The 16,693-nt window shown below is 45.5% G+C and overlaps 3 protein-coding genes and 1 pseudogene across 4 annotated transcripts in view; 2 read left to right on the forward strand and 2 right to left on the reverse strand.

Moving 5' to 3' along the window:
- LOC103399081 (sodium- and chloride-dependent GABA transporter 2-like) overlaps positions 1 to 4,088 on the forward strand; it is a 4,785-nt pseudogene extending 697 nt beyond the window's left edge.
- Positions 4,089 to 4,167: 79 nt separating this feature from the next.
- On the reverse strand, positions 4,168 to 7,043 carry LOC103399092 (interferon-induced protein with tetratricopeptide repeats 1B-like). Of its 2 annotated transcripts, none has more exons than XM_025064534.1 (2): positions 6,412 to 7,043; positions 4,168 to 5,651 (listed from the first exon to the last, which is right to left on the reverse strand). In XM_025064534.1, exons 1-2 carry the CDS (start codon positions 6,414 to 6,416, stop codon positions 4,349 to 4,351), a joined length of 1,308 nt encoding a protein of 435 aa, XP_024920302.1. In that variant the 5' UTR covers positions 6,417 to 7,043; the 3' UTR covers positions 4,168 to 4,348. The 2 variants fall into 2 exon arrangements, with proteins under 2 accessions (XP_024920302.1, XP_008336062.1); XM_008337840.2 differs by having other exon boundaries at positions 4,168 to 5,654.
- Positions 7,044 to 7,234: 191 nt separating this feature from the next.
- On the forward strand, positions 7,235 to 14,220 carry pomgnt1 (protein O-linked mannose N-acetylglucosaminyltransferase 1 (beta 1,2-)). Its single transcript, XM_008337748.2, has 21 exons — positions 7,235 to 7,722; positions 7,866 to 7,968; positions 8,059 to 8,174; positions 8,353 to 8,418; positions 8,800 to 8,913; positions 8,992 to 9,109; positions 9,198 to 9,296; positions 9,377 to 9,504; positions 9,593 to 9,663; positions 9,786 to 9,861; positions 10,102 to 10,185; positions 10,293 to 10,334; positions 10,418 to 10,476; positions 11,021 to 11,093; positions 12,098 to 12,226; positions 12,331 to 12,456; positions 12,605 to 12,669; positions 12,801 to 12,845; positions 12,931 to 13,066; positions 13,283 to 13,392; positions 13,501 to 14,220. The coding sequence occupies exons 1-21, from the start codon at positions 7,603 to 7,605 to the stop codon at positions 13,580 to 13,582; spliced, it is 1,962 nt and encodes a 653-aa protein (XP_008335970.1). The 5' UTR covers positions 7,235 to 7,602; the 3' UTR covers positions 13,583 to 14,220.
- Positions 14,221 to 14,797: 577 nt separating this feature from the next.
- The window catches only part of tspan1 (tetraspanin 1), a 9,776-nt gene continuing 7,880 nt past the window's right edge, over positions 14,798 to 16,693 (reverse strand). Inside the window, exons 6-8 of the mRNA XM_008337754.3 lie at positions 16,018 to 16,161; positions 15,821 to 15,904; positions 14,798 to 15,395 (exon numbers count right to left, since the gene is read on the reverse strand). Coding sequence (XP_008335976.1) covers positions 15,336 to 15,395; positions 15,821 to 15,904; positions 16,018 to 16,161 — 288 coding nt within the window. The 3' untranslated portion in view covers positions 14,798 to 15,335. The remainder of the gene's footprint in view (positions 15,396 to 15,820; positions 15,905 to 16,017; positions 16,162 to 16,693) is intronic.

Raw genomic sequence — 16,693 nt, forward strand, 5'->3', positions numbered from 1 at the left:
AACAGAGCAGCGTCACCTTCTGGAGGAGAATATGTCCACTGTTTGAAGGTCAGCTCCTCTTCTTCTGGTACAGTACAACCACACAGTGGTGGGGAGGTGCTCAGTACAGTTGTCTCACACCTGCAGATTTGTGGGTTCAACTTCAGAGGTTATTCCAAATCTCTTTGATCAGAAAGGTTAGAGAAGTTCTGAGAAACAACCAGAAAAAGATTTGAATTATTTTACATACACAAAGTACAGACTATTTAGCATTCATACTTTTATTAGCACAACGATGTCTCCCTCCCCCTACACACACAATGGTTGTGCTGACCCAAGGCTAATTTTAAGTTGTTGCTGATCCTTGCTATGTCAAAGATACTGTGACATTACTTGACTAATTTTGAAACTAATTCGACTGTTAGCCTAGCCTATTAACAGTCAATCAATAACCTCTCCATTCAGTCAGCCTCTGATCTGTAATTTCACAGTGTAAAGATGATTTTTCATACTGTAGTATCTGACAGAGGGTGTACAGTTGTTGACGTCTGTCTGACTCCGACTCTCAGGTATCGGTTATGGCAGTCAGGTGGTGGTTTTCTACTCCAGCATCTATTACGTCATCATCCTGGCCTGGGGCTTCTTCTACCTCTTCTCCTCCTTCAACTCAGAGCTGCCCTGGTCCAGCTGCAGGAACAGCTGGAACACAGGTACAAACCCCAAAGGAACAAACAAAGACAGACCATGGTTCTGTAGGCTCGGTTCTTCATGGTTCTGTTCTCCGATCCACACAGAGACCTGTGTGGATTTTGACAGAGACCAGGACTTCTACAACAGGACCCTTCCCGAAAACGCCACCTCCCCAGTCAGAGAGTTCTGGGAGTGAGTGTGAAAAGTCCTAGATGTACCATGTGTGTTCTGATCCAGAGCATGGACTGACTGTGGCTCATGTCCTGTGCAGGAGAAGGGTTCTCAACATGACGCCCAGTGTGATGCAGCTGGGCAGCGTACGCTGGGAGTTGGCACTGTGTCTCCTACTGTCCTGGACCGTCTGTTATTTCTGTATCTGGAGAGGAGTTAAGTCCACTGGGAAGGTAGGAACCAGGAGACACTGGTTAAAGGTTACACCTGACTGGACCAAAGGTTCATCCACTAGTTAATAGAGTTACACAGTAACTGAGGGTTACCTTCATATTCATAGACAAACAGTGTGCAGTGTTGTTTCTGTTCCAGTACTAGTTATCAGTACTAATGTACTAATGATGTGGTTCAGGTGTTGACAAACAGGTTTCTGTTAATTTTATCTTTAACCTGTTAGTACTGCTGCTGCTGCTGCTGCTGCTGCTGCTGCATTTAATGACTTTTTCCTGAAAGTCTTCCACCTCCAGGAAGATAGAACTTTATTAAGTGGAGCAGTGGTGGCTTAGTGATTAAGAAAATGGACTTGGGTTTTAGGTTTGAGTCCACCAGCTGCCAAGTTACCACTAGTACTCTGGTGCTCTGGGCATGGCACCGTCCCTACACACTGCTCCCTGCGCCCTGACCTGCTGACTTTGGTGATGGGTTAAAAGCAGAGGTCACATTTGGTTGTGTGCAGTGGTGTGCAGTGTCACAGTGACAAGTATTTCATGTTCACCTAATCCCTTTGGGAAATTAAGGTTTTAATTAGGTCCATGAATGAATTAATTCCCACGGACCTTCTCCTGTGTAGGTGGCCTATGTTACGGCTACATTTCCATATGTAATGATGGCAGCCTTGTTGGTCCGTGGACTTACACTTCCTGGAGCTCTGGAAGGGATCAAGTTCTACCTCTATCCAGATTCATCCCGTCTGACTGACCCACAGGTATGAATGGATGATGGGTGGATGGGCACATTGAGGTTAATTTCCTTTCCCAACCCTTCATACAGTATTCACTATGATGTAGCACTATCCCCACCCTGATCAGCTGTCACTACATCACTGTGTTCTTATATGTCCTGCACCACCCTCATGTAGTTCCTTGCCACTCCTCACTCACACTCTCTTCATTTGTCTTTCTCAGCGAGACAATTTTAGGACCAACAATTCTGGTGTAACTGATATGATGTTGGCTGTAAACCAGCACCTGGAGTCATCTGACATGTCAATCATTTTGACCTATCACCTATTTTACCTATTGGTCGGGCAAGTATCGGCACGCTGGGTTGTTCCCGAATAAGAGTGTGTTTGTGTTGCAGGTGTGGATGGACGCAGGTACACAGATATTTTTCTCTTACGCCATCTGTCTGGGCTGTTTGGCTGCCCTGAGCAGCTACAACAAGTACGACAATGACTGCTACAAGTAAGTCTGACTGGTAGACTGATGATGAAGATGAAGATGATGATGATGATGATGATGATGGTGGTGAGCCGTGTGCTCCTGCAGGGACTGTTTTTACCTCTGTCTGCTGAACAGTGGAACCAGCTTTGTGTCGGGCTTTGCCATCTTCTCTGCTCTAGGATTCATGGCACATGAGCAAAATACACACATATCTAAAGTGGCAGAGTCAGGTACTTAGTACTGCAGTACATACAGTATGGTCAGTTGTAAATAAACAGAAAATCACCACAGCTGCATGAGTCTTTGTGGCAGGTCCTGGATTAGCGTTCATGGCGTATCCACGGGCGGTGGCCATGATGCCTTTTCCTCAGCTCTGGTCTGTGTTCTTCTTCATCATGATCATCCTGCTGGGCCTGGACACTCAGGTGACCACTACTGGACATCAGCTAAAGTCAGTTTAAAGTTTCAAATTTGTGACACTGAGATCCGTGTGGTCCAGTTCGTAGGTCTGGAAGCTCTGACCACAGGACTCTGTGACCTGAACCCCGGGTTCTTCCTGGTGGGTTACAGACGTCAACTTCTGCTGCTACTCCTGAGCGTCGTCTGCTTCCTGATTGGTCTGCTGATGGTCACAGATGTGAGATGAGAACCATCAGAACATTCCCTCATGTTAGAGTGGATGGGTGGGGACTGACCCCCGCTCTTCTTTACAGGGCGGACTCTACGTGTTCCAGCTGTTTGACCACTACGCCTGCAGTGGGACGACCCTGCTGCTCTTTGCTGTTCTACAGTCGGTCTGTGTCGGATGGGTTTATGGTTGGTTCACACCTGAGGAAGTGAAGTTCACACAGCAGCCGGTCCTTTTGTTCGTTGTTTGTGGACGTGTTTTTTCTTCATCTGTTTGAAGGTGCAGATCGTTTCTATGACAACATCCAGGACATGATTGGATACAGGCCGTCGCCTTGGATCAAGTACTGTTTGAAGTTTGCCACCCCTCTGGTCTGTGTGGTGAGTCACACTCTGCTGTCTGAATCAAAATAAGGTTCCCTTTGGTAACAGTTTCCTTTTTCCAGGGAACGTTTATTTTCTCCATGTTCAAATCCACTGCTCTGAAGTTCAACAACGTGATGGAGTATCCATGGTGGGGCTACGCCCTGGGTTGGTGGTTCACGCTCTCCTCCACCCTCCTGGTTCCTCTGTGGATGGTGTACAAACTGAGCACCACTGCAGGAACCCTGCGTCAGGTGAGTCCTGGTCCAGTCCTGGTCCAGACGTTACTGCACTGTTTTATTCCTCTGTTTAAATCAACATCTTCCTCTGTAGAGGCTCTCCATCCTGTGTACACCGGCCAAAGATCGTGGATTTGAACTTTTGGACCTGAACTCATCACCTGACGGCCTGGTGTCGTCAGGAAGAACTACAGCAGCTGGGCACTTGAACACACCACTTCTCATTTAGATTTGATCTTCTCAGCCATGATTTCCCCCGAGGTAGTACTGGTACTGTGTTGATACTGTATTGGTTTTTGCACTATTTACCATGTTATTATATTTTACTAGCTCCCTTCAGCTAATGTTTGGTGTATTTGGCCTTACTGTCTGTCAGTAATATCCAGTTAACAGGATTAAATCAATATTAAAGCCCATCAGCATATAATGGGATCACAGACCACAGCACCACCTACAGGCCAGGAGAGATCAACACTGACCATCACAAAATATTTTGAAATTCTCCTTGGGTGCTCAAAATTGACATATTTAATGATTACATACTGTACATGAAACATGAATAAATATTTCAGAACCAGTTTGGTGTTGACTCTGAGGATCCCTTTAACACACACACAAAGACAACAGTTCTATCAACACACACACACACACACACACACGTATGACACACACCTTTGTTAATAATTGTTAAACTGACATCTGGACTCCATGAATGTGGGTCACATTATGGACAAAGATGGTTCTATTGGTACACACTAGATTAAGAAATTTACTAGACTCTTTACCAGACATCAGTGATGTCACAGAGACAGTAGTGACGTCTCAGCCAATAAAAATCTAGTAAAGTCTCAGGTGGAGCAGGAACTCAGCGATCTCACCACACATTCGGTTTCTGTTCCTGTCTCTGATCCTCTCCAGAATCCCTACACTGTTCACTCTGTAGAAGGACTGCACTGGTATCGCTGCTGCCCTCATGTGGTACTCTATGGACCTGTGGGTCTTTTTCTGGATCACATGTAAATGTTTGGCGTAGTTGTTGTAAAGAACCTGGGCTTCTTTAGGCTCCAGTTCACTCTGAAGCAGTTCTTCAAAAATGTTCTCAGCTGCAGCGCTGCTGTGACTGGACTGAGCGTAAATGTTGGCCAGAGAGATTTTTCTTTTGAACGAGGACTCGGGGTAGAGAGAAATGACTTCCTTGTAGAGGCTGATTCCTCTGTCCACCATGCTCTGGTCAGCAGGAGAGTTCCTGTGGAGAAGGATTCTCCTTCTGTAGCAGCTGGCAGCACATCTCTTCAAATAACGTTCGCCTGGATGCCTCTCTAGAGCGCCCTCTGCCAGGTCGATAGCCTCATCCATGGACACGTACATGCTGTACAGCCTGAGCAAAGGTTGGATGCCACTGTAGCTGCTGACGGGTTTTGTCAGAACCTTCCTGGCCAGGGCCCGGGCTTCCTCTTCAACGTTCTGTGACCTGCTGGCACGTTCCTCCAGGAAGACGGCGGCGAGATACAAATTGGTTGGATCGTGATCCTTGCATATTTTCATTTTATCCAAAATGTCTGCCTTGAAGTGTTTGTTAGAGTGTTTGAAGGCTTGGACCAGAGCAAGGACGTAGCTGCTCTGCCAGTCCACCAGGTCCGGCAGAACCCTGACGGCTCTCTGGAAACAGTCTGCAGCCAGGAGCTTGTGTTCTCTGCTGAACTTCATCATGGTCCAGCCTTTCTCAGCATAGATCTCTGGGTGGAGGTCACCTGGTGATGGAGATGGATAGTCCTTCACGAGAACCTCCATCTTGGACAGACACGCTTGAGTCTGGGCTGCCTCTCCTTGGAGATAGCTCAGCCAAGCCAAGTTAGCCAAGTTGACCAGCAGCCACGGACCCTCATCTGACACCGTGTTCCTGATCTGACGGAAGGCCTCCGTGGACCTGCCGAAGAACATCCTGGCATCTTTGGTGAAGCCCAGTTGGAAGTGTATAAAGCCCTGCAGGTTGTAGATGTGTCCCAGCCAGTTGTATCCCTCCTCCGTCCCGATGTCCAGCAGTTTGTCTCTGATCCGCAGTAGTTTGGACCTGCTGACGTCCAGGTCCCAGGTGAAGTGACACTGCAGGGTCTGCAGCGTGGACTCTAGGCTTTTTTCTCTGCTAAAGCAAGAGATAAAACAAATGAAAATTTAAGAAATATACTGAAGGAGCACAACTGATGTTTGCAGCAGCACCACACACACTACAGCCCATGTTGGCCCAGTGGTCTACGGTCTGGCCCAGAGTCCAGTCTCCATGCTGTGTCTAAAAATAGTTCAATGCCCCAGTGACAAACCACACATGCTCTCACCACACATCCTCACTTCTCCTCCCATACCTGTAACTGTTCATTCCCTTATAACACAGGAACAGAACATTAAGAACGATAAACAACCCTTTAGTCACTAAATGGCAGATCTGTAGCCAATTTCATTAATCTATATTGATAACCAGCCGATTGTATGGAGAATGGAAAGGAAAAGGAAAGTGAAGTACTTGTCATTGTGACACAGCACACCACTGCACACAACCAAATGTGACCTCTTTTAACCCATCCACCAAGTGAACAGGGGGCAGCTTTTAGCACCCGGGGAGCAGTGTGTGTAACCACTAATCCACCATTGCCATTGCTGGTGCCAGCAGCTCTTACAGTGGTTTCTACAGATAAATACAAAAAATATGACCAGACGCTCAGTAGTATTTCAATTCTGTCCCCTAGGGTGCAGAAAATAATTAAGAAACACTGTCCCATCACCTTAGCGAGCATGCAATACTTAACTTCCACCACTGCCCCTTTATACTGTATTGGAAATTAGGTGTTTGGATATATCGGACATCCCTAATAAAAAGTAAACTTTTCAGCAGAGCGATGACTCACCTCATCCTCCGGCTAAGGTTCTTCTGTGTCTCTTCTCGGTTCCTCTGTGTCTGTTCTGTAGGTTCTGTGCTGCTTCATCATAAAGTCGTCAGTGTTCCACCTTTGTCCTGCTGTAAACCACGTCACAGTCTGTTCCTTCTCCAGACCTTCAGCCCCTTGTCTAACAGTTCACATGTTCATCTTTGTCACACTTGGCTATAGAACCAGATTTAACAACGTTCTGACAACACCGACAAAAACAAATTATTGTCTGTTGTTGTTTGTTTTAACTTTCATTTTGTTATAATGAAATGGTTAATGTTGCCTTTAACTCACAGTCAACTATTGAAAACAGTGAACTTTATGAGACATGTGAGAATTCACATGTAAAATGAATCAATTTATCATTTTATATCTGACAGTATCACTACTGTCAGGTGGTGGTGGTCGTGATCCTTTATTTTATGACTTCCTGTTTATCATACATTTGTTGTCCTGCTGTTTGTTTTTTGTTCATTTATTTTTAATATAAAATCAATTCACATATTTAAAGAAACAAATGTTCATTTCAACTGCATGACTTGATCGTAACATAGGATTCTGTTCTTTAATTACCAGCTTCCAATCATTACAATATTTTAACAATCCGCTGTTCTTTCGTAAAAAACGTAACGTTGTCGATTTCTTTGGTTCATAAAATCAGTGTTAGTTAGTTAGTTGTAAGTGTGCTCATTGTGATTTTAAAGAATATCTGTTTTAATCCCTACAGGAAACCGTCGTCCACGCTGTATTGTTTACTTTGGAGATTGAAGAGTTTAGTAACCGGATGACGTCACTTCTATGCGACAGAGACGCCGCTGCATGTAGCCTCAGCAGCAGGAGTAGTTGCTTTCTTGCTGCTTAAACTTTAGTTGATAAGTGGTCAATGAGGTCGATAAGACTCATGTAGCGGTCACTGAAGAGTTTACAAGCAGACATGATAATGTGAGGTCTGGAAGAAACACAGCCCGAGTAGTCTTTAAATGTCGATGCTGTAACAACAGTGGCGGCTAACAGGCTAACGTTTGCTAAAGTTAGGGGAGAGTTCACTGAGATGTTTCAAGAGGCTATGGAGAAAATACAACCGAGAGTATTTGTGTAAGAGATTTACGGAGCAGCGCATGTTCCTCCCTCCTCCAGGAGGAGCAGCACCAGGTGGAGGCTCTGTCCGGAATGGAGAGGTGGACCCCGAACCCCCGAGCCAAGCCGTTCATTCCGCGTCAACAGAGGAGTTTATACCTGAGCTGGAAATATAAACTGAGCAACAAGAGGAGTCTGCGCAGACTCTGTCAGGTCGGTGGAACTATAATCACCTGATGTTTACTATGGTCAATAATCCTATAGTCTATAATGGTCCTATAATCTGCCAGCCTTAGAACCTTCACTTGATGCAGAACAACATGATGCTGAGCCGTGTGTGTGTGTGTGTGTGTCAGGCTGGTGCGGTGCTCTTCCTGCTGGTAACGGTCCTGGTCAACATCAAACTCATCTTGGACACCAGGAGGGTGGCTGATGAAGAAGCAGCAGCTCAGGAATATGGTTGGTTGGGGTTTGCAACCAGGAAGACTTGGATTCTGTTGACTGGTTGGTGATGACTTCACATTCATTGTGGTTTTCTCATCCTTCCAGAGGATGCCCCACCCAACATGGAGACACCACGAAGGCCAGCAAATGGACGCAAGGTCCTGGACATTGAGGTTTACTCTAGCCGCTCCAAGGTTTACGTGGCTGTGGACGGAACCACTGTGAGTTTGGTCTGAGCACAAAGGTCTGGTGTCAAGAACCAGTAGGTCAAACAAACGTGGATTTTGACCCACAAACAACATTCTGAGTTCTGTGTTTATAGTCTGTTATTGATAAAGAGGGAATGACAAATAAATAGAAGTCCAGAAATCCAGATGAATGTTTTTGTTTGACCCACAGGTTCTGGAGGATGACATGAGGGAACAGGGCCGAGGAATCCACGTCATCGTTCTCAACCAGGCAACAGTAAGAGACCAGCACAGATGGAAACATGTCAGACTGATTCACAGATTAGAAGATATTCTGTTTTTCTTTAGTCACAGTTTGCTTTGTTTCTGGAAGTCGTGAGATTTCACAGTAGCAGAGTTCAGCGATCTCGACTGTAGACAGTGCCCTCTTGTGGCCACATGGAGTATGTTTTATAATGAAGTCACTTGTTAATATTAGTAGTGTAATTACTAGTGTTTCTGAAGTAATCTGGTGAAGTTTGCAGTCATAATTCATGAGATGAGATTATGTCTATTTTTTCTCTGTGACCTGTTGGCACATCACCCACGGTTTGTTTAAAATAAGTTGTCATCACCTTCATACATTCTGGTCCTCAGAGAAGTGTGTGTCTGTCCCCAGGGTCATGTGATGGCCAAGAGGATATTTGACACCTACTCCCCCCATGAGGACGAGGCCATGATCCTCTTCCTAAACATGGTGACCAGAGGCCGGGTTCTTATCTTCACTATAAAGGTAAGTCTTGGCTGATGACACGTAACCATAGAATGAGGAGGAGGAGGAACTGGAAGCTCCTGTGTCTGTGTCCTGTAGGACGAGGGAACGTTCCACCTGAAGGACGCTGCCAAGAACCTCCTGAAGACCCTGGGCAGCCAGGCATCTGTCAGCCTCAGCTGGAGGGACATGTGGACACTGGTGGTGAAGAAAGGAGGTGGAGCCTGACTCTGTGGAACCTTCAGTGGCCCCATGTTGACCCCTGACCTCCTTAGTTACTGTACCCTTACCATGTCTGTGTCCAGGCCAGGTTTATGGAGAGAAACACTCGAAGTCTCCAGCCCTGTCCACCTGGGGAGATCCAGTGCTCCTGAAGACCGAGGTGCAGCTCACTGCCTCTGAAGGTCAGCAGGTGGCGGTGTTCTCCACCTTCTTGGTCTGTTTGTCCTCTTGTGAAGTCTGACTGTTGTGTGTTGGTTTGCAGAGGCCGAGTGTCACTGGGCCGACACCGTCCTGAACCGGAGGAGGAAGATCTTCTGCAGTAAAGTGGAAGGTTACGGAAGCATCTGCAGCTGCAAGGACCCAGCTCCCATAGAGTTCAACCCTGACCCTGTGAGGAGACCCACCACCCTCACAGACGTCTTTCTCTGCCCCTTCATCCCCTGTCCTCAGGGTTCTAACTGTTGTTCTTTTCCTTCAGCTCTCCAACAACAACGTCTTCTCTGTTCCTGTGGCTGTGATTGCGGGGAACAGACCCAACTATCTGTACAGGTGAGGGTTGGACATCAGTGGTCAGACACCAGGACAGGACTTAGTTGTTGTTTCCATGGAAACAGGTGGTGAGGAGAGTTAGTGTTCGGTCAGTCCAATAAAGTCTGTTTCTGTGTTTTCAGGATGTTGAGGTCACTACTCTCAGCCCATGGAGTGAACCCTCAGATGATCACCGTCTTCATCGATGGATACTATGAGGTGTGCATTTTATTTACAGTGTACTGTAACCACAGCAACAGTTGTTGTAGTTAAGGACGATTGAAACATTAAGCTTATAAATTAATTTATTGTTGTCAGTGGGATAAAGGATGGATTACATCACTGGTGTTAAACTTAGGCCTGGGGGGAAAATCTGGCCAGCAGTGTAATTATGTTTGGCCCGCCAGTATCTATCTGTGTATCTCTCTCTCTCTCTCCATCTCTCTCTCTCTCTCTCAGGAGCCCATGGATGTGGTGGAGCTGTTTGGGTTGAAGGGAGTTCAACACACACCCATCAGCATCAAAAATGCTCGAGTGTCTCAGGTAAACAAGTTGGTACACACACACACGTCATGTTAGACTGTTGTCATAATGGCAGAGATGTTGATACTTGAAATGAGTCACTAAAGTGAGTCTGGTTTCCATGGCAGCACTACAAAGCCAGTCTGACTGCAACCTTCAACCTTCATCCAGTGAGTCAACAGTTGGTCTGAACACACAGCAGATTGAACGACTGTCACCTTAAACCTGAATCTGTGTGTGTGTGTCTTATCAGGAAGCCAACTTTGCCATCGTCCTCGAAGAAGACCTGGACATCTCCATTGACTTCTTCAGGTACATTGGTCTGGTGTGTTTCTTACTGTGGCCACAGGGTGGCAGAAGTGTTAAGCTGGTTCCTCAAGCTTGTGTGTGTCTGTGTGTGTTCTTCAGTTTCCTCCACAGAGATGAGGTTAAAGTTCACTCTAAACTGACCTGAGGTGTGAATGTTAGTGTGAATGGTTGTTAGACCTGTGACATCATCGTTGTAATAATGAATAATAATCTAAAAAACGTTCCTGTGAAGATGAAGCTGGTTCAGTTTCACACCAACTGGTCTGTCGTCAGTACCACATGTTAGGTTCTTGACAACAAACCTTATACTGGCCAGTAGATGGCAGTAGAGCGTAAGAAGCTCCTCCATTAGAACTGTGTCCACCTCGGACCTGACCCTGTTTGCAATAGCAGTTTGAGTACTGCAATATTTAGAAAGTTGTTGAAGCAAATTAACCTCAGGTGAAGTGAGAGGATTTTGATCTTATCTGATCTTCTCTATGATGTAATAATGATATTACAGATGATGCTGCTGTCACTGTCACTGTCACTGTCTTCTTCTCTGCAGTTTTCTGAGTCAGACCATCCATCTGCTGGACCAGGACGACAGTCTGTACTGCATCTCAGCCTGGAACGACCTGGTAAGTGTCTGTGGAGTCTGCAGCAGTCATGTGACCTGTTTCTGTGACATAGTCCCATATTAACTTTTTGCCGATATCCGATGTGCTGATATTGTCCAAACACTTAATTTCCGATTCCAATATCAACCGATACAGGCCTTGTATTATTTATTTATTTATCTGTACAAACCACTGTATGAGTATGAGATTAATTTAATGAGCTGCAATGCTGCCATCTAGTGACCTTCACCATTATATACAGCGGTTCATCCTCAAAACTATTTTTAGGCCACACATCATTTGGCAAAACCCAGGCATTGGGTTATCGGGTTTTCATTAGCAGAGAAAAAAACGTTAACAATTCTTACAGATATTACATACAGTGAGGCTTCCAGATACCAGCTCCCCGAAATACGACATTTCCAAGTTACGAGTAAGAAGCTCGATGTTTCCTTGTATTTCCTTGTTACGAATGCTAAACCGAGCTCCATTTTTCCACTTGACACTGTGTGGCGCTGTCTCCCTCACTGTCCCTCTCTGGGTTATTTTACCCATATTTATAACAATAATATAATGTGTTTTCCTAATTATTATTTTATATTATAAATGTATTTCTTTATATCTATGTTTTTGATGTTTAGATGGGTGTCAGTTATTAATTAATTAATTAATAGTTTATTTCTGAGGGGCTGGAATGGATTAATTGGTTTTTAGTTCTTTTTAATGGGGAAAATTCATGGATTAGACTGGTATCTCAAGGTTCCACTGTAATACGCTAATGTCGGGCTGATAATATCAGAGATCATACTGTGACCTGTCCCTGTGAAGCAGACATTTCCACAGCAGGATGATAGACACAGAGCAGATGTGTTTGAAGGACTCAGTCCGCTCATGGACATCGACTGTCCCCACAGTGGACATTTTGGTGCTTTAGGTCTGGTTGTCCCGTCTCCACAGACTGGAGGACTAGTCTTTGGTTCTTTTGCTGAAGTTCTGATGGAGCCGTTGTCATTCTGTTCCCTCAGGGTTACGAACACACGGCCGAGGACCCAGCTCTGCTCTACAGGGTGGAGTCCATGCCTGGTCTGGGCTGGGTCCTGAAGAAGAGTATGTACAAGGATGAGCTGGAGCCGAAGTGGCCCACACCTGAGAAGGTCCTGGTCTCTGTCCATGGTCTTGACTGTCTCCTGGTCAGGCAGACTGACAGCTGTAGCCTGTGGTTCAGTCCTACGTCAACACGTATCCTCTGTCTTTGCAGCTGTGGGACTGGGACATGTGGATGAGAATGCCGGAGCAGAGGAAAGGCCGGGAGTGCATCATTCCTGACGTGTCCCGCTCCTACCATTTTGGAATCATCGGCCTCAACATGAACGGATACTTCCACGTAAGAACCCGCTGCACATGTACAGCGGTCAGAGGACCAGCAGTGTCTCCCCCCTGAATAGAATCTTCAAACCTCTGCTGTAGTGATGATCTGTTCTGTCTACATCTCTCTCTGTCTCGCCCTCTCACCCCTCGTCTTCCTCACACAGGAGGTTTATTTCAAGAAACACAAGTTCAACACTGTTCCTAACGTACAGCTGAAGAACGTTGAAAGGTCTGTAGAGCAGCAGGTGTTGGTATCAGTGTCTGTGTCAGTGTCAGTGTTGGTGTCTGTGTCTGTGTCAGTGTTGGTGTCTGTGTCAGAACACTCTGCATCTGTTCTTACCGTCTCACCGACGTCCACAGCTTGAAGAAAGACCCGTACGAAGTAGAAGTCCAGAAACTGTTGAAGTGAGTGACTTTTCTTCAGATGTTTGTTCTTGTTCTTGACCGTGATCACCTGGTACTGATGGCCAGGGTGTTGGTGTGGTTCCAGAGGAGCCGAGGTCCTGGACCACTCCAAGAACCCATGTGAGGACTCGTTCCTGCCGGACTCTGAGGGAAAGACCTACGTCATGTTCATCAAGATGGACACGGAGACGGACACGTCAACATGGACCGAACTTGCCAAGGTAAGAATCTTAAGGTCGCTGCCCTGTTAGTAGGCACGACTGTTGTGGACCACCAGACCCCTCCCCCCCCCACATACACCGTCCTGCACATTATCCATAACATTAAACATTCCACCGACCAAGATTGGCCCCCGAGCCAGACTTTAGTCACATGCAGTTCAGGTTGTCTTTGGTTGGAGGTGTGAATGACTGTGGGGACGTGTCCTCTGTCCTCAGTGCCTACATGTTTGGGACCTGGACGTCCGAGGGAACCACAGAGGTCTGTGGAGACTCTTCAGGAAGAAGAATCACGTCCTGGTGGTGGCAGTACCGCTCTCTCCATACTCGTGAGTACAGTTGTAGTACTGTGTACTCTTGAAATACAGCAAGGGCTGTGTACTGAATACTGACAGGTATTAATGAGTAACTATGGGTCAATCAATCTATGTATCCAGTGTGAAGAAACCAGCCAGTGTGACCCCCATCCACTTGGAGCCCCCACCTAAAGAAGATGCAGCAGTGGTGGAGCAGGTGTAGAACTGACTAGGACACTAGGACATGTCCACTGTTAGGGTCTTGATGTCCTGTTGATGGACACAGCTCCACGCTGCTGTGAGGACACAGGACAGACCTGGACCAGGATTGGTTTAAACTTTGGGTCTCTGTACCTGAGGACCATGTGACGGAGTCCACAGAGACATGGGACGTTTTCATGGTCCCTCCTGAACAGATGTGACAATTTAAAGTAATATTTATTTACATTAGACACTCAAAAAAGACTTTGTTCACAGAGAACAACAGACTAACAACAACAACAACACGACTCCATGTACAAATGTATAGAAGTCTATTTTTGATGAGAACAACAACAACAACAACAACAACAAACAGGCCAGTGTTACAGTTTGACTGTGAGACTCACAGCAGACTCAGAGGTCAACAGGAAGTTGTCCCTGTCTTTTACGGTATATGGTACAGCGTACCAGCAAACAGACGGACAGATAGGTGTTGATTTTTTTGTTTTGATTGTCTTCTCTGTTGTGTGTGTGGTTTTACCTCCGAGTGTCTCTTCATGAACCAGGGTCATTGAAAGTTCTGATATTTAAAGACCATCGTCATGGTCCACCAGGTCTTGATTTTTTCCTTCTTCTTCATCTGTGTTCATCTGTGGTTTCCTCCACTGTCTCTGATACTGTATCTTCAGTGGTTTCCTCCACTGTCTCTGATACTGGTGTTGAAAGTACTGGAAGGCTTTAATAATGGACCTTGAAAGTGCTTGACTTTGTCATGAAGACCTCAGTGTTTCAGCTTTGATGTTCAAAAACCAACGGTTCTCCTCACTGGACTTCAGTTTTGTTTGAAAGTTTGTTTTTGTTTTGACTTGTGGAACCACATAACTGACGTTTGAAATTTTTCTCCTGGAGATGAATAAAATTTTCTTAGACGGTGGTTGGTGTTTGTGAGTCGGTGTTTGTAACTCTGCAGGAATGTGTTTTTTCTGTTATTTTGCTTCTAATCAGTTCTAGTGTGTGCACTAGAATCAGACTCAGATCAAGACAGTTGAACCAACTCAGCAGTTCTATGTTTCTTCCAGGACACACAGATGACGCACACACCAACCCTGTGTGTTACATTAAAACCTTCCATTCAGGTTCCAGGGTAAAAGTTTTATTCCTGGAGACATGTCTAAACTGCGTAAAAGTCCTTTTATTCCTGGAGACATAAAAAAATAAACTGTGGTTTGGGGCCCACTCATGGCACCTGGACATTTACAGACTGAGGGAAACGTATGTAAATCTGTGGATTCACTGCAGCCGCGGAGCTTCCTGTGGCTTCTTGTCTCCACTGCCCTGACCTTGACACGCACTATGACCAGGAAACAGGTTCCAGTGTGTGGGTGTGTGTGAGAAAGAGTCACAAACCTGTGTTTCTGAAAGGACAGAAATAGAACGACCAGAACATGGAGTCCTTTTATTCCTTTCCTTGATTTATTTACACTTATATAAAACAAAAGACAGAGACACCTGTGACTGTATCGCTTCATAACTACATTCATTTATATATGTTTAATTTGGCATCATCAGCATAGAGTCAGAGTAGAACTACTTATTCCCACAGGAGAGAAGAAAAACAAACGCCAGTAGAGTCAGGCAGCACAGACAGAAATTATATTTAGATCAAAATAAGAATTTAATAAACATTTCTCTGAGATAAGTCTGTGATTAATCTGAGATTTGTCTGTGATCGGTCGGTGTCTGGGCTGTGCGGTGTTTGGTTCTCTGGTGGAACCTCAGCTGGTTCTGTTGTCCAGGCGACAGTACAGGTACATGGACACAGTCATAGCAGCGATCTGAGGAGACAGTTTTGACATGGATTTTTATTGAATCAAAGATAGTTGAGCACTAAATTCTGTCAACAGTAGTTGTCAGTAGTTGTCAGTAGTCTTAGCCCCTGTCTGAACACTGTCACGGTGGTCTCCCTGTGACCTGGTCTAGACCGACTTCCCTGTGGAGTGACACCTCACGGCCTGGCATATGGTCCCTGACCCACAACCTCCTGGTTCTGGTATTTTTATTTTAAAACTTAAAAATGTTGCAGAAAACAGAGAGGAAAGTCAACGTACAAACCGGCCTAAGACTTTTGCACAGTGCAGTAGGTGTTACTGTTGTGGATGAGACAACAGTGATGTTCTCTACGTGAACACATCACCTTCTGAAGAGGGAACGTCATCAGTTCAACACAGTACGGTACAAACGTTCTCTGCTGTTCCTTTACCTCCAAGATTCCGATCCCTGCTGCGATTCCTCCAACAATGTTGGCGTGGTCCTTCAGGATCTGCAGGATTTGTTGAAAACATCCCTGAGGACAAAGAGTCACAGATGGGAAGACATTCGTAGACAAAGTCAACAGTTTGACATTGGTGTCTTTTCTTCTTCTTCTGTTCCTTCAGGTTTACTTTGGTCTCATCTCACCTGCACGTCACTGCGCTCTGCTTCAACAGGGCTGCAGGGGGTGCTGTTGGTCCAGCAGCAGGTTGGTGGCAGACTGCCGTCGTTTTCCTTCTCAAACGTCGATCCAACAAAGTCTGTGTAGTTGGTGAAGCCGCAGCATTTCAGCTGAAGGACGATTTAAGACAAGAAGAAATTTTCTTTTTAATCTGAAGCTGTGACAGTGGAAGTGTGGCAGCTAGCCCCACCTGGTGGAAACCTGTGGTATTGTAGTTCTTGGTTTAATTTGTAGTAGTATTAACATTAGCAGTGTTAACAATATAAGTAGTATTCACAGTATTAGCAGTATTCACAGTATTAGCAGTATTCACAGTGTTAGCAGTATTAGTATTAATGGTAATTGTGGTGAATATGGTTTATTTATTTTTCTTTTAAAGAAAAACAAAATTCACCTGAAGATAAACAGTGACAGTTCACAGTCAAACAGTACCAAGAACAGATGTCTCAGTTGACTGTTTGTGTCGAGTGTTGCAGTGAAATGAAATGTTTTAGTCAGTTGGAGGGGGTCAGACTGGACTGAGGTGAACTTCTGGACAAAGACACGTTCGTTTGAGTGGTTTCATAAGAAGAGTTGATTCCCATGAAGGACACAGGCGAACAAAGCTCTACTTCAGGTCTGGTGTGGGTGTGTGAGGACAGA

Source organism: Cynoglossus semilaevis, chromosome 2 (assembly GCF_000523025.1).
Source record: "Cynoglossus semilaevis isolate Cse_v1.0 chromosome 2, Cse_v1.0, whole genome shotgun sequence".
Classification (NCBI taxonomy): Eukaryota; Metazoa; Chordata; class Actinopteri; order Pleuronectiformes; family Cynoglossidae; genus Cynoglossus; species Cynoglossus semilaevis.

Bases quoted from the DNA above. Each gene is read 5' to 3' on its own strand.
- pomgnt1 (XM_008337748.2), top strand. From the start codon at position 7,603: ATGGAGAGGTGGACCCCGAACCCCCGAGCCAAGCCGTTCATTCCGCGT. The intron at 8,175-8,352 runs GTGAGTTTGGTC...TTTGACCCACAG, and splicing joins TGGCTGTGGACGGAACCACT to GTTCTGGAGGATGACATGAG. The intron at 8,419-8,799 runs GTAAGAGACCAG...GTCTGTCCCCAG, and splicing joins TCGTTCTCAACCAGGCAACA to GGTCATGTGATGGCCAAGAG.